This window comes from Peromyscus leucopus, chromosome 2, assembly GCF_004664715.2.
Source record: "Peromyscus leucopus breed LL Stock chromosome 2, UCI_PerLeu_2.1, whole genome shotgun sequence".
Taxonomy (NCBI): domain Eukaryota; kingdom Metazoa; phylum Chordata; class Mammalia; order Rodentia; family Cricetidae; genus Peromyscus; species Peromyscus leucopus.
In genome coordinates, this window is record NC_051064.1 from 103,456,566 (window position 1) to 103,470,989 (window position 14,424).

Sequence of the window (14,424 nt, forward strand, 5' to 3'; positions counted from 1 at the left end):
TTCATGTGTTTATTTTACCAGACAAATAATTCATTGATGATGACATATGCCCAAAGCTTTTGGCTTTACTGGTCAGGCTCAAATTAATAAAAGGAAAAGCATACCTCATATCCTTCTATACATATTATATTCCTTGCCTAGAGATGGTAAAATGGAAGGATAAAATTTCAAAACTATACTTCAAAGTGTTAGCACTCACAATTACTGGGTTCATATGAAACCATTCAAGACAAATTCTGGGGTTTCAAAAAGTGTCAAGTTATACAGCGCTTCTGTGTTGGAAGGACTTGTAGACACCCTCTAGAACATTTACTTCCCTTCTGGATGAGAGAAAGTGAGGCCAGATTGCTGAATGATTGGCTTGCATTGCACAGCTTACCAGACACTGAACTCAGCCTGCCTACCGGCCCCCACATTCCTAAGGCAGTGCCTTCTGAAACCAGGACCAGGATTCCACAGTGGTGTTGATCCTGGAAGGTTCGGGCCTGGCCCTGCATGCCCCTAACGCCCAAGGCTGAGGCATCTTGGAACTCAGGAGCACCATGCTGTGGCGGTTGACCTGGGCTGACCGCCAGTGGCGAAGAGCCCTGTGGTCTGCATTAAGGCTTCAATGTACACAGTCTGTTCACATGTCACTTAACTTTTAAGGTGTGAGGGAAATGCAGGTCTGCTGCTGGAGAGGGGCAACGTCATAGGTTCCCTCACACATCCTAAACCTTCATAATGTCCCTCTGTGGTTTTCAAACATTTGAACTTTCAACTTTTAAACTTCAATAAACTATGTCGAGGTTTTGATAGAAACAAATCGTAATAAGTATTGAATTCTTTTTTTCCCTCTGTGAATTTGTGTGTATAGAATAAATCGTTATACTTTGCAATGTAATAGTAGACATTTTTGTTTTAACAAGTTTAACTCTTGCCCCCCCCCTTTTTTTTTTTCTGTACCCAGATTCCAAAGATTCCAAAGAGAAGAATAAAATGGAAATCCTGTACATTCTGGTGCCAAGTGTGGCCATTCCGCTGGCCATCGCCTTCCTCTTCTTCTTCATCTGCGTCTGCCGCAATAACCAGAAGTCGTCATCACCACCCGTCCAGAGGCAACCAAAGCCCGTTAGAGGACAGAATGTAGAGATGTCCATGCTGAATGCATACAAGCCCAAGGTAGGATGAACGACGCCGTTCAGGGGAGAGCAAACCACTGCGACCCTCCCACTTGACACGGGAGGAGACACAGGCAGAGTTCAGCAAACACAGAGAAACAAACAAACCAAACTAACCCTGTAACTCCTCGGTCTTGGCCAGGAGCAGCTCAAGCTTCCTTTCAGCAGCTGTATCTGCCCCAGCCTGGGGCAAGCCAGACCACAGCCTTGCACTGGAGCGGTCGGTCGGGCCAGAACAGCTCTCTCTGCCAGGCCCACAGGGCTCAGAGTGTGAACTGGTTTTCAAATTCAAAGAAGGGAATTCCGTGCTCTTTTAACCAAAGTGAGAGAAAAAAGATCTAACGTTGTCTACCAACTTGCCTGTTTTATGGCACATGATGTAAACATAGGAATCTGTTATACTAGACTATATAATTTTGAATGACTAATGGTAAATTATATGTCATGTGCTTTTTGTTACTTTTGTTGTTGTTGTTGTTGTTCCTTTTAATAGAAAGGTTTTCTTCCTGGCACTCTTTGAAGCTACTCTACGGTAGTCCACCTGAGCCTTCTCCCTCTCTGCCAATCAAGCCCTTTTCTTGTCGCTTTTCCTACAGTCTTTCAACATGGGGGTTGCTTAAGGTCGTGGTGAGGATCCCAGGGTCACTGGCCTTGCTCTGAATGCAGCTACTATTCTAGATCCAGCACTGTGCTCCCCAAGCTCTCCCTCTCAGGAACTGCAGCATCTCAGTCTGCAGAGACTCATTCCAACAGCTCAAAATTCTTGCTCCCAAATGCTTGCCTTTTAATCTTGTTCCGATCTAGGAGACTATGCATGCAACAAATCTGTTTGACTCCTCCCTATGTATTATTCTCTTGACCTTCATAATAAGAATTTTAGGAAAAACAATGTCTTCAGACTCTAACTCATCTCCTTGCTTATTAAGTAGAATGGAATTATGGAGACTATCACACCTCATATTATTTTATTTCACTTAATGTTTTAGACTTTTGTTTTAAAGTCTTCAAAACACATTTGCAGTTACAAAGTCATATTTGTGGGTGAAATTTTCAGGTTCTTTAAATGCCAAAAATTTACTTTCAAATATTGTTTCTTAAGCCAAACCAGTGCTCACTAGTTAAGTGTGAATTTCTACCACTTAAAATAATAATAATGCACATCCTAGAGGTGAGCTCATGTCAGATAGATTGGGGATGATGAGAAGAGAGGCTCCATGCTTTTGAAATCCCAGCTTCTGGCTAGCTTGTTTGAATGCATTATCGTATTTAATGTTATGCCACACTCAATTCTTCCTACTTCATACTACTACAAGGGTAAAGGAGAGAAAAGGGGCTGGTATTGGTGCACATTCTCAGAGTCAGTGGGCTTTGGGGGACGTTTACATATACTATGCCTTCAAGATTCCTGTACAACAGCCATTGTTCTGGAAGTTTCTTTCCCTGTCGTTTCTGTGTCATTGAGTTAGTAGCAATGGACACAGCATGCAGTAGCCACTGTCCTAGGGAATCAGTCCTGACTACTGTGCTGGGATCCATGGAATGGTGACTTCCACTCAGGAAAAAAAAAATATATGGATAGATAGATAGATAGATAGATAGATAGATAGATAGATAGATATAGAGATAGAGATTAGCTTAGCCTTGCTCATTACCTTAATTCCATTCTTAGTGGAGGATTGCTTGTAATACACGATCACTAACAGGCAGAGATCTTTGAATTAACAGTTTTTCAAATAAAGAATTCAGAGAACTCTGCGGCATAAACAGAGAATGTTAGTACATACTGATTCATATAGAATACCAAGACAGGAGCTTTTATTTCCATGATCACATTTGATTTTTTGTTTTTTGTTTTGTTTTTCGAGACAGGGTTCCTCTGTGTAGTTTTGCGCCTTTCCTGGAACTCACTTGGTAGACCAGGCTGGCCTCGAACTCACAGAGATTCGCCTGCCTCTGCCTCCTGAGTGCTGGGATTAAAGGCGTGTGCCACCACCACCCGGCCACCTTTGATCTTAATAGGTATTATACAAAGTAGATGCTAGTATGCTGTTGTAGAAGTAGGGCAACCTAGACTCCCCTGGGAAGGAAAAAAAAAAAAAAACAGATAAATAGTCATAGTCAATATCAAAGGCTTAATAATCCATGGCAATAAAATATGAGTAGAAGATTTTCTGGTTCTCAATAAAACCTTTGGTCTCACCAGCTCATAAAGTTTTTACAAAGTAATTCACACACGAAAGTGGGAAAAAGGATTAGTAAGCAGCTGGTGGATCCACTGGGACAATCTTTGCTGGGGAGCCAGAGGCACCCTTGGCTTCTCAGAAAGCTTGATGTGGCCAGGATTACAGTCACAAACTGAGTGATGTGCCCCAGCCCCGGGAGGAACATGTCAAATTTGGCCAAAGTAATAACCCTTCTCCACCTTCCATGATCAAAGAGACAAATGTAAGAGGTATTGGCACGAGACTGGATGGGGCAGACATTGTTTTCATTGTTTCCAATTTTTGACATATTCCTCCCAAAAGTTCCCAGTGTGGAGATTTCTCCAATACAGGACTTGGAATTTAGCCACAAATGGCTCACAAGCTCTTCTGGATCAAGCCAGGAAGTCGGGCTGGCTCAAGTACTGGGTTGGGGGAGGGGGAAAGAAACTGCAAAACAAATGCTACCCCTCCCCCACTCTCCTTAGGGAGTCGGCTCTGAGTTACCCAGTTGTTTGCTTTGGTTCTTACCAAGTGCCTTTCCTGAAAGAAGCACAAAGGGCTTTGTAGACCTTCAAGAACATTTCTAAATGTAAACAGTCAATCTCTAAGACTTCTTTGAAAGGTCACTGCCGCATAAATATTGCATGTGCCTATAAAATCTAAAAGGAAGAGACACAAATAAGAAAGAAAGGGGAAAGGCCCAAGATCAAACCCACTCTGAGATGCAAACCGGGCCTTTTGGAGCCGGGAATGAAAAGGGACTGAGGGGTTGACGCTGGCCTGCCCTGGCCTTCTTCAAATTTTTCCTTGTCCTATTAAAAAAACCAGAGACCCCCACGTTCCGTATTTATCCAACTGAATGTGCCTTTCAGGGTGGAATCTTTCTGTTTCCATCTTTTCTCACTGGTGGAACTGCTAACATTCCCCCTTAGTGTTTGGATTAAAGAGAGGCTTCTCCGGGAGATTAGACACCGACCCCTCCCCTCCCCCCGCCCAAGACAGTAAGCAGCCTCAACAGAGGCTGGCTGTAAGGTGGGCCTGGGCCCCGCAGCAGTAGGGTGAGATGCTGCAAAAAAAAAAAAACGGCTCCTGATGGGCCCCAGTTCACCAGAGGTGGCTTAGCAGAGGGGTGACCAGATAGGAGGTGGACCTTTCTCCCCGTGACACCCTCTCATGGCTCAGAGCCACCTAAGAAGCCAAGTAGCCCCTCACCAGTTTCTCAGCCCTCCAGAAAAAGGAGTAGACTGTCTGGGGGAAGGGCTATGTTAGTTGTTTGTTATCCTTTTTTTTTTTTTTTTTTTAAATTTCAGCAAAATATTTTAAGCTACTTAATTTTTTAAAGAGTTTTCCAGTGGTACCCAAACTAAACAAGTCTTTTCTGTACTGCATTGTGAATTTTAAAGTTTTTTCGGTTGTTCTCTTTCTTTGGGTGCTTTGGTTTGCTGTAGGACTATAGAAAATGAGGGACCTGGAAACTCACTTCCCTTCCCTCTGCCTCTTGTCCCTTCCTCGACCTCCCCAAACCCTCCCAGTTCTCAAAAACAGACCATCGCATCTCATGTGTGACAGTCTGTGAAATAGGTCCCTCAGCAGGGACAGAGGACATTCAGCCTCCTATCTCCTCACCCACCTGACTGACGGTTAGCAGGCAGGGGAAGAGGTTAAGAAGTGGGGGAGGGGGGGTGTTGAGAATTGGTTCAAGAAAAGCAGGGCAGGCCTAGACAGGTCACAGTCCAAGGAGCTACAAGGTCAAACTCCTACATACAGCTCCTGACTGGTGGAAAGAGCTGCCCGGCATTCTGAAGATGGTAGCTTTGGATGGATGAGTCCACCCTCATGGCTTGCCAGCGGCTCTCTTTTTTAACGTCTAGGCTACACTTACGTCTGTCTTTCCTCTTCAGCCAGGGTGGTGGCTGAACGTACTGAAATGTGTGTGTGTGTGTGTGTGTGTGTGTGTGTGTGTGTGTGTGTGTGTGTCCATCCTTGTCTATGAATGCTTGTATGTGTACCATCCCTTTCCCAGGTCTGCCAAGCCCTGCTATGGTCTGACTGCCCTTTTTGAACACCTGTCCTTCCCAGGTATCACATCACTTGGTCCTCAATAACTTTCCCACTCAGAGGCTGGAGAGATGATTCAGTCCTTAAGAGTACTGGCTGCTCTTCCGGTGGAGCTGGCTTCAATTCCCAGCACCCATAAGGCAGCTCACAACCATTGGTAACTCCAGGTCCAGGGCATCTGATGTCCTTTTCCAGCTTCCATGGGCACCAGGCATGTCTGTGGTGCACAGACATACATGCAGGCAAAATACCCCCATACACAATGTTTTGTTTATTTGTTTGTTTTTTAAGACAAGCCTTTCCCACTTAGTCTCCCAAAGCTCCTGAGCTTACCACCCTATTGACATGGGCTCCTGGGGCTCATGGACAGTGCAATTTAATGCAGTGGCCCTCTCCAGGTCCCCAACCTCTTTATGTCTCCAAAGCATCCGACTGTCCTAATCACCATCTCGAGATCCTTTTCCCATGGGCTTTCCTCCTGTCTCCTCCTCTCCTTTGCTACTGCTTCTTCACTTCCCTGGAGGGAAACAGCTCTTCTCTATTTTGTCTCATTCCATTCTCCGGTGGGCCTGAGCTCCCCCGGGTAAAATGACTCACCAACTCGGAAGGACCAATCTCAAGCTATAAAGTCCATGCTGGTACCCCAGAGTCCCCAAGGTCTGAGCCTAACTGTTCTAGCCACATTTTTCTCCCAGTGTATTGCTAGAAGGTAGTCTGATCGTCTTCAAAGAGGCAGGATTTAGAGGTAGAAAGATTGGATTACAGAGCTTGGCTCCATTATCTACTGGCATGAGATCTTAAACAAACCACTTACTTAACACTTCTCTGAACCTTTATTTTCTCACCTGGGAAGTACTTAAGAAGGATGTGTTTGATGCTTTGAGGTAGTGTGTCTGGCACCTTGCAGGTAGAAATAGCAAGAAATTCCTATTATTTTGGTTCCGCTGATAACTACAAACCTTTCTGAAGCCAGATGCTCTGAATAGGGGCAGTGTGTGTTTGTTTAGAGGAAAATAACAGGACTCAGCAGCCCCCAGCACAACTTGGAGGAGACAAGCAAGGGAATCAGAGCTGAGACGTAGACCTAACTCTAGACAGCTGTGGTACTGCTGGTGCCCATCCTGATGGCGTAAATCCCTGCCTCGGTTCCAGGATAAAATGCATTAGGGATGGAGAGGGTATGACCGTGACAGCTTTGAGGGCACCCACTCCCTTATCTCAGCTGGAGAGCCCCTGTTCCAAAACTGCTTCTGGGGAATGAGCCTCGTTAATGGGGTCGTGAGTGGACTGACTGATACACTGCATCACTGGCGTGTATCACCACAGACTTTGCAAAACTTCCTGGGGAAGGAAAGTCTCGCTTGAGTCTAAGTTTGGGGTGAAAAATTTAAAGCTTGAGATGAATATTCTTCCAAAGTCCCACAGGCAGCAGGAAACAAAGCCAAGCCTCCGACCAGTTCTGTATGGGACCAAAGACTTGCTTTTAGTCCACTGCCTGAATTTTCATGTTTGCTGAAACACATGAGCCCATAGGACCACAGAGTAATCAATCTGTTATCAAAATTAGTGACATTAGGGGCTGGAAAGATGGCTTGGTAGTTAGGAGCATGTACTCTCTTGCAGAAGACAGGAGTTCAGTTCCTAGCACCTACATTAGGCAGCTCATAACTTCCTTTAACTCCAATCCCAGGGATACACCCTCTTCTGAACTACACAGGTACCTACACTCATATGTACACACACACACACACACACACACACACACCAACTTTAAAAAATTACAGACATCTGTTCTGTTGCATTTCTGAGCAGAAAAGAAATGTACCCATGGACATTATAAAGAAACTGCACAGAACCAATCTAATCTTCACACTATCAAACAGTTACACTATGAAGAAAATGAACACTTCTAAAGTTAAATCCCTTTCAGAGAGGTACGGCTGATCTCTGATCAAATGAGAAAGGTCTGGGTTGAACCTCCCTCTAGAATTTGACTGCATGAGACAGAAGCCTCTTAGTTTAGCTGTGGTCTCTGAAAAGATCCATAACCATCCAAAGGCTGGCTGCTAAGCCTTTAGAATGTAGCCATCTCTGTTTTATGAGTGGGGTCAATTGTTTCACAAACCTAACGCTGTTTACCTAAGAACCAATGAAATATACAGAAAAGGAAGGTGGGCCCTGGAGGCAAGCACAGTCCACCCACCAAGGCACCCCCATTTAAATACTTTCCCAGGCCCATGTTTATTTCAGCCAAGGGTGCCACTCCCAGGTTCTGTTCACTTACCCAGTATCCAACAGAATGTCAATGTGTAAGGGCAAGCTCAGAGACCAGAACATTCTTCAGCTTTGGACATCCCATTCACCTGCCAATAGTCACTATGGTTTTAAGATGGAGAGCCCCCTAAGGGTCAAGAGAAAACTCCACAGCCCTTTCCAGAGAAGTACTCAAACTTGGGGGTCAGACTTACCTAGATTTAAATCTTGGCTCCACCATTTAAGGGTTGTGCTTCTCTAGTTGCTTAAGTAGAGCAACTAGATAACTGCTGAAAGCCTTACTATCTTCATTCATGAAACGGAGAAATCACAGGATGAAACTCAGGATGATGATAAGGATTGGATTGAGTTTTGGAAAAAGTGCTTATCACAGAAAGACAAGGAAGTATGGTGGAGCTCCTGGTAAAGGGCTTCTGAAGTATGAACTGAGCCTCTACTAGCCAATGAGGAAAACACACACACACACACACACACACACACACACACACACACACACACAGAGCCATTTTATGCATTTAATGTTTAGCACAAGACAAGGATTCAAATATGTGGCTGTTAAAGGCTTTATGACATTAATGCAGAAACTGTGTTTCTTCTCACATGCAAGTCAGTATGTAAACTCTGGCTATTCTACAGTATTAGTATCTATGTTATCACATGACTCAGTATATTAATATAGATTAGAGTAGTTGTGTGGCAGATGAAACCAGCCATTAAGATATATCCTAAGTAAGTGGCTCTACATTGAAGGTGTAGCTGAGCTATCTCAACAACCTTGACTCTCACTAACACCTCAGGACATATTAATACAGTACAGCACAGAACATGAGCTGGGAGCTGTTCACTGGTTGGTAACTAGTTCTTTTCTTCCCCCTGGCATTCCCGAAGCATCTTTTTAAGCACTTATGGATCAGAATTGTTCCACCAGCTTCTTCAGCTACCCTGTGATTACTCTTCACAAATGAAGCAGGGGACCCAGATGGCTGACCCGGCAATGCCCTCTTTCTACATCCCACTACCAAAACTACACCTCTCATTTTTGGTAGGACCAGGGCCTGTCTCAAGTGTCGTGATGTGGAACCTTCTCTGCCCTTGTAAATGCTTGTGTTCAGAGTACAATCTGCTTTTAAAACCAACACCACAGGGTCACATTTGGCCTGGCCACCAGAACATGGGAAGTGACTTTGCTTTGAGTGACAGGGAAGGCAGGGGCTGCAGGGGGAAGCTTCAAGGTGACCTTGTGGATATAAACTTCAGCAGTCTTCCATTAGTACCTGCTGTTGGAGCCTCCTTCCCACTCTAGCTCTAGGCTCTCTTCCCCTCCCACACTACACTGTAGCGCCCTCCCATGCAGAGAAGAGGAAAGTCTTATCGGGAGCTTTGCACTGTAAATGGCCAGGGCCACACAGAATCTCACCTCACTTCCTGGGATGATCTAGTCACCTATGTAAAAGGAGCAAAAGTCAGCAAGCCTACCACTCTCCTGCCTGAGGCCTCATTTCAAATGTACTCTCACCTGAGGTGAAACTTCCCCAAAGTAGAAAAATAAAGTCACTGAGATGGCTCTTGTTACCCATCGGTGCTCATCTCTGTACTAAAAACTGTTCTAAAGCTCTGTCCATGGCTCATCACTTCCATACAACACATTAAGAGATAGGAAAAGGAACATCCCTACTTACTGTTCATCCCTCAGTCAAAGGCCACCACCATCATCTTAGCCTCAGGATCTGGGTCTTGACCAGACCTGGAACAAACACATATAGGTCTCGAACTTACACGTTCTTTCCCTTCTGCATGAGCTCATCTGCACTCTAGCCCAGTGGTTCTCCCAAATGACTGGGGGGAAGAAACCCTATCCGACCCTGGCCAATACATTGACTTCTGCATCAAATTTTCCCCTCCCCCACCAAAAATGATATAATTTTTAAAGCTGAACTGAGGCAGATGTGTGTTTACTTTGAGAAGGAAAAATGTTAACATTTAAACTGAAAGCCTGCTTCGGTTTTAAGGTACTTAATTGCCTTACAGCCTATAATAAACGCAGCCCATCTTGTCATTCAACTAATGGAGGGAGTGATGGAGAGATAGGGCCGGGACCCTGCTCTTCCCAGGCTGCCTTTGTACTTGGTTTACTTTGGCACCGTGCCTCGTGTGTATTTTACACTTCTTTACATTTTGTACATCCCTGTATGACAAATACTTGTCAAACAAAAACTAAACAGATTTATAACCCCTTAACTTGAAATGAGCCAAAATTGAGCTGCCAGAACTTTCTGACTTCATTTTCTTTCGTAGTTTCCACTGCCTTGGTTCAAACAGACAAACCCCACTTGGGGTCAAGCAGAGGTCATTTCACTTTCATTACTAAAATATAATTTACAATATGCCAGACCTAAACAAGTTTAGCCTAAAGGGTTTGTATAATGTAAACCATCTGTTCCTTAACAATACAGCTAATTTCCTGCCATCTCCGAGCAGTCTACTGACGGCTTCTTTTAAGGGGTTTTATGATTTTTTAACTAGTTAAGGATTTATGTAAAATTTGAAAATGAGTCTGTAGTTAAGACTCATTTGTACTAAGTAACTTGAGCATTTTTTAATGCAAATCACTGTGTAAATAGCTCCCCTGAAACTAAGCTTGGAGAATGGGTTTCTGGGCGTTTTTTAGGCTGGCTCGCTACACAGGTGTTCTAAAGGAAAGCGTTTCTGAACTCCACCGTTTTAGGTGTTTCCCTACTCATTCCCATAGCAGACGCTCAAATGTGGATTAGGGTGACTCTCGTAAACCTTTCCCTCCTTAGATAAGTCAGAGAAGACACACTTAGCTCCACGCTGTCTAATTTATCAGTGCTGATGAGAAATGACAAGATGCAATTGGGTCAAAATGCAGCCTTTTGTGTGCCTGAATAGAAAGAAAGAACTATTTATAACACCTTAGAATACACCACCATCATTCCCTACTTCCAATTCAGGCAAGTCTCAGAGCCCTGCTCAGCCTCCAGAGCCATTGATGTGACTGGCCTGACTGGCCAGAGCCTCAGAATAGCTTTCCTGAACATTCTCTCTCCTTTCTCTTTCCTCCTCCTCTGCCTGTAAAGTGTCGAAAGGAGTTCTTGCTAAGGTGGATGTGAGAGAAGGAATTTGTTAACTCAGTGGAGGGAGGGGCACTTCCAAAGACTGGGGCCATAGGCCAAGCCCTTGCCAAGGTCCTGCTCACCTCTTCTCCTCCTGTACCCCCAAATCTGGCCTGTTCTTGTCTCTTTCCCACTTGATCTCTACCTCCACCCACACATCCCAGAAAGAGGAGCAGTCTGCCAGCAGCTCAACTTCTGACCTGCCCTCGGGATCCAAATGAATTCTACATCAATTTGAAAAACACTTTTGAAAGACACTAAACAACTATACCAAACCAGAGAAAGTCTTAGAAAAGAAACTTAAAACACATTTTTTAAAAAAAATAAAGGGAATTGAAAGTACTCTGTAAGACTAATTGAGGCTGGATGCAGATCTAAGTCATTCACAAAATTTAATCCACTTGAAGTGAAGAAACTCAAGGCTAACAGTGACCACACAGGACCCACCTCACAGGCCTGTGCTGTCGGTCAATATTTGTTGCGTGCTATTCAGGAATGAACTAGTATTAGTAGCAAACAGCAGATCCAAGATTTAAACTCAGATTCGCTTTGATTCAAAACTTAGTGATTTGAACTACACCTTTCTGCCAAGGGTTAACTTGGTGTAGGAGAGCATCGGGTTTAAGTCCTTATTCTCAGTCTGGTAGGCCATTGGTTTATTTCCTACTTCTCATTTTCCCAAGAGAGACTTTAGTGCTCAGTCCCTTACCCTTCTCTAGCATCAAAACCCGGAACTCCTGTTCAGGTGAAAAAGCAACTAACACCTACTATACTGTTTAAAAGGCCAGGGCATCCATTGAATTCCTTTAGGTTTAATTACCATCAGTTATCATGGGAATTCTTATTTTAATGTCATGCAGGAGGGATTCATTTTGGGTTACTCTTACCAGAAAAAGTAAGTTCATTCCCATGCTATGAAAAATAAAACACCTTAATTCATTATGTTTCTCATTTTCACACCTTCTCACCCAAAGGAAGTCCATCAGATCCCACAAGAATCATACCCTAGGGGTTGAGGATGGAGTCCACTGGTAGAGTGTGTGCGGAGCATGCATGAGGCCCTGGATTCAATCGCCAGAACCAAAAGGCAGAAAACAATCAATCTAGACCAATGATTCTCAACCTGTGAGTGGAGACCATAGAAAAGCACATATTTCTGATGGTCTTAGGAACTGAGACACAGCTCAGTAGCAATATTACAATTACTTTCTACCTATTATATCAATGGTTCTCAACCTGCAGGCTATGACCACCTTGGGGGTCAAATGACCTTTTCACAAGGGCTGCCTAAAACCATTGGAAAAACACAGATATTAACATTATGATTCATAACAGTAGCAAAATTGCAGTAATGAAGTAGTGATGAAAATAATTTTTTGGTTGGGGGTCACCACAACATGAACGACTGTATTAAAGCAGCGTTAGGGAGATTGAGAACACTGATCTAGACCATGTACGCAGAACAGTAGAGAGACCTCTAATGGCAGAAAAGAAATTCCTGATTAGTCAGGTGGAAAGACTAACATATGGTTTTAAATGTAATGACTGTTAGTTAATTTTTTTAACCTAATCCTAAAATGTTTAATGAATAAAAAAGCTGAGATGAAGCATCTCTACCCCCACCCCTCTCCTTCTAATTCCCACTTCTGTACTCCCTCCTAGCCACTGCTGTTCTGAGATTCCTTTCCTTGCTTTCTAAATTTTCTTATGCATATACAAGGAAATATGGACAGGTTCATTTCTCTCTCTCTCTCTCTTATTTTTCTTTTTATTTTTTTATTTTTTTTTTTGGTTTTTCGAGATAGGGTTTCACTATGTAGCTTTAGAGCCTTTCCTGGAACTCGCTCTGTAGACCAGGCTTCCTCGGAACTCACAGAGATCCACCTGCCTCTGCCTCCCTGAGTGCTAGGACTAAAGGCATGTGCCACCACCACCTGCCTATTGTTCCTCTTATGTATGGCACTAGCTTCTCTGCTTTTTATGAACTAAAAGCAGTAGAAATTAAATTCCATCCCATGCCTGCACATAAAAAGCTCCTTATCTTCCACAACACATATCTATTAGTAGAACACACACACAACATTTTTTATGCTAGATTAAACAGAGCTTGCACGTGAAGGATCTGGGTGGGGTGGGGAGAAGGATCTCTGTGTAGCTTTGCTGTCCTGGATCTCACTCTGTAGCCAGGTGCCTTGAACTCACGCAGATCTGCCTGCCTCTGCTCTGAGTGCTGGATTAAAGGAGTGTGCCACCCGCCCGGCTATGAAGGCACTCTTTTAAGCCTTGAACTATCTTCAGCTCTTGTTGAGACTGGGTTTTGGCTCAGGCTTGCCTCAAACTCCTGACATTTCGGCCTCTGTTTTCTGAGTGCTAGGATTGCAGGCATATGCCTCCATGCCAGCTCTGCCTTGTTGTTGTTGTTGTTTGTTTGTTTGTTTGTTTGTCTCCCTTTTCTGTTTACTTGTTTGTATGATCTTGGGGGATTTTGTTCTCTCTAAGATAGGAACTCACTGGGTAGCCTAAGATAGCCTCCATCTTCCTCCCTCTGACTCCACAATGCTAGGATTACATGCATCTGCCACCACACCCAGCTTCTTTAAAAGTTATTACAATCAGTCTCCTCTAGGGCAATCCTTGAGTCATTTCAGTACTATAACGGGTAGAACTATATAAATAACCACGGTCTGCAGGGAATTATAAGTCCCTTTACCATTACATTCAGCACAAGTATCTCTCCTATTTACCTTTGATGTATGCCCCACCTTTCCTTTCAATGCCAAGATGTCTGGCTTGAAGAAAGATTTAACCCATACTTTCCCTTTCTTACAGAGCAAGGCTAAGGAGCTGCCTCTTTCTGCTGTGCGTTTCATGGAAGAACTGGGTGAATGTACCTTTGGAAAAATCTACAAGGGCCATCTCTACCTCCCAGGCATGGACCATGCACAGTTGGTGGCTATCAAGACCTTGAAAGACTATAACAACCCCCAGCAGTGGACAGAATTTCAACAGGAAGCTTCTCTCATGGCAGAATTACACCACCCCAATATTGTATGCCTCCTCGGTGCCGTCACCCAGGAACAACCTGTGTGTATGCTCTTTGAGTATATGAACCAGGGAGATCTCCATGAGTTCCTCATCATGCGATCCCCGCATTCAGATGTCGGCTGTAGCAGCGACGAAGACGGGACAGTAAAATCTAGTCTAGACCATGGAGATTTCTTGCACATCGCAATTCAGATTGCAGCTGGCATGGAATACTTGTCTAGTCACTTCTTCGTGCACAAGGACCTTGCAGCTCGCAATATTTTAATTGGAGAGCAACTGCATGTAAAGATTTCGGACCTTGGGCTTTCCAGAGAAATTTACTCTGCCGATTACTACAGGGTGCAGAGTAAGTCTTCCCTACCCATTCGCTGGATGCCTCCGGAGGCCATCATGTATGGCAAATTCTCCTCTGATTCCGATATCTGGTCTTTTGGGGTTGTGTTGTGGGAGATTTTCAGCTTTGGACTCCAGCCATATTATGGGTTTAGCAATCAGGAAGTGATCGAGATGGTGCGGAAGCGACAGCTGTTACCATGTTCTGAAGACTGC

The 14,424-nt window shown here is 44.1% G+C and overlaps 1 protein-coding gene across 1 annotated transcript in view; it reads left to right on the forward strand.

The window, feature by feature from the left end:
* Nucleotides 1–14,424, forward strand: part of Ror1 (receptor tyrosine kinase like orphan receptor 1) — a 149,743-nt gene that overhangs the window by 132,403 nt on the left and 2,916 nt on the right. Inside the window, 2 exon segments of the mRNA XM_028870326.2 lie at nucleotides 950–1,161; nucleotides 13,660–14,422. Coding sequence (XP_028726159.1) covers nucleotides 950–1,161; nucleotides 13,660–14,422 — 975 coding nt within the window.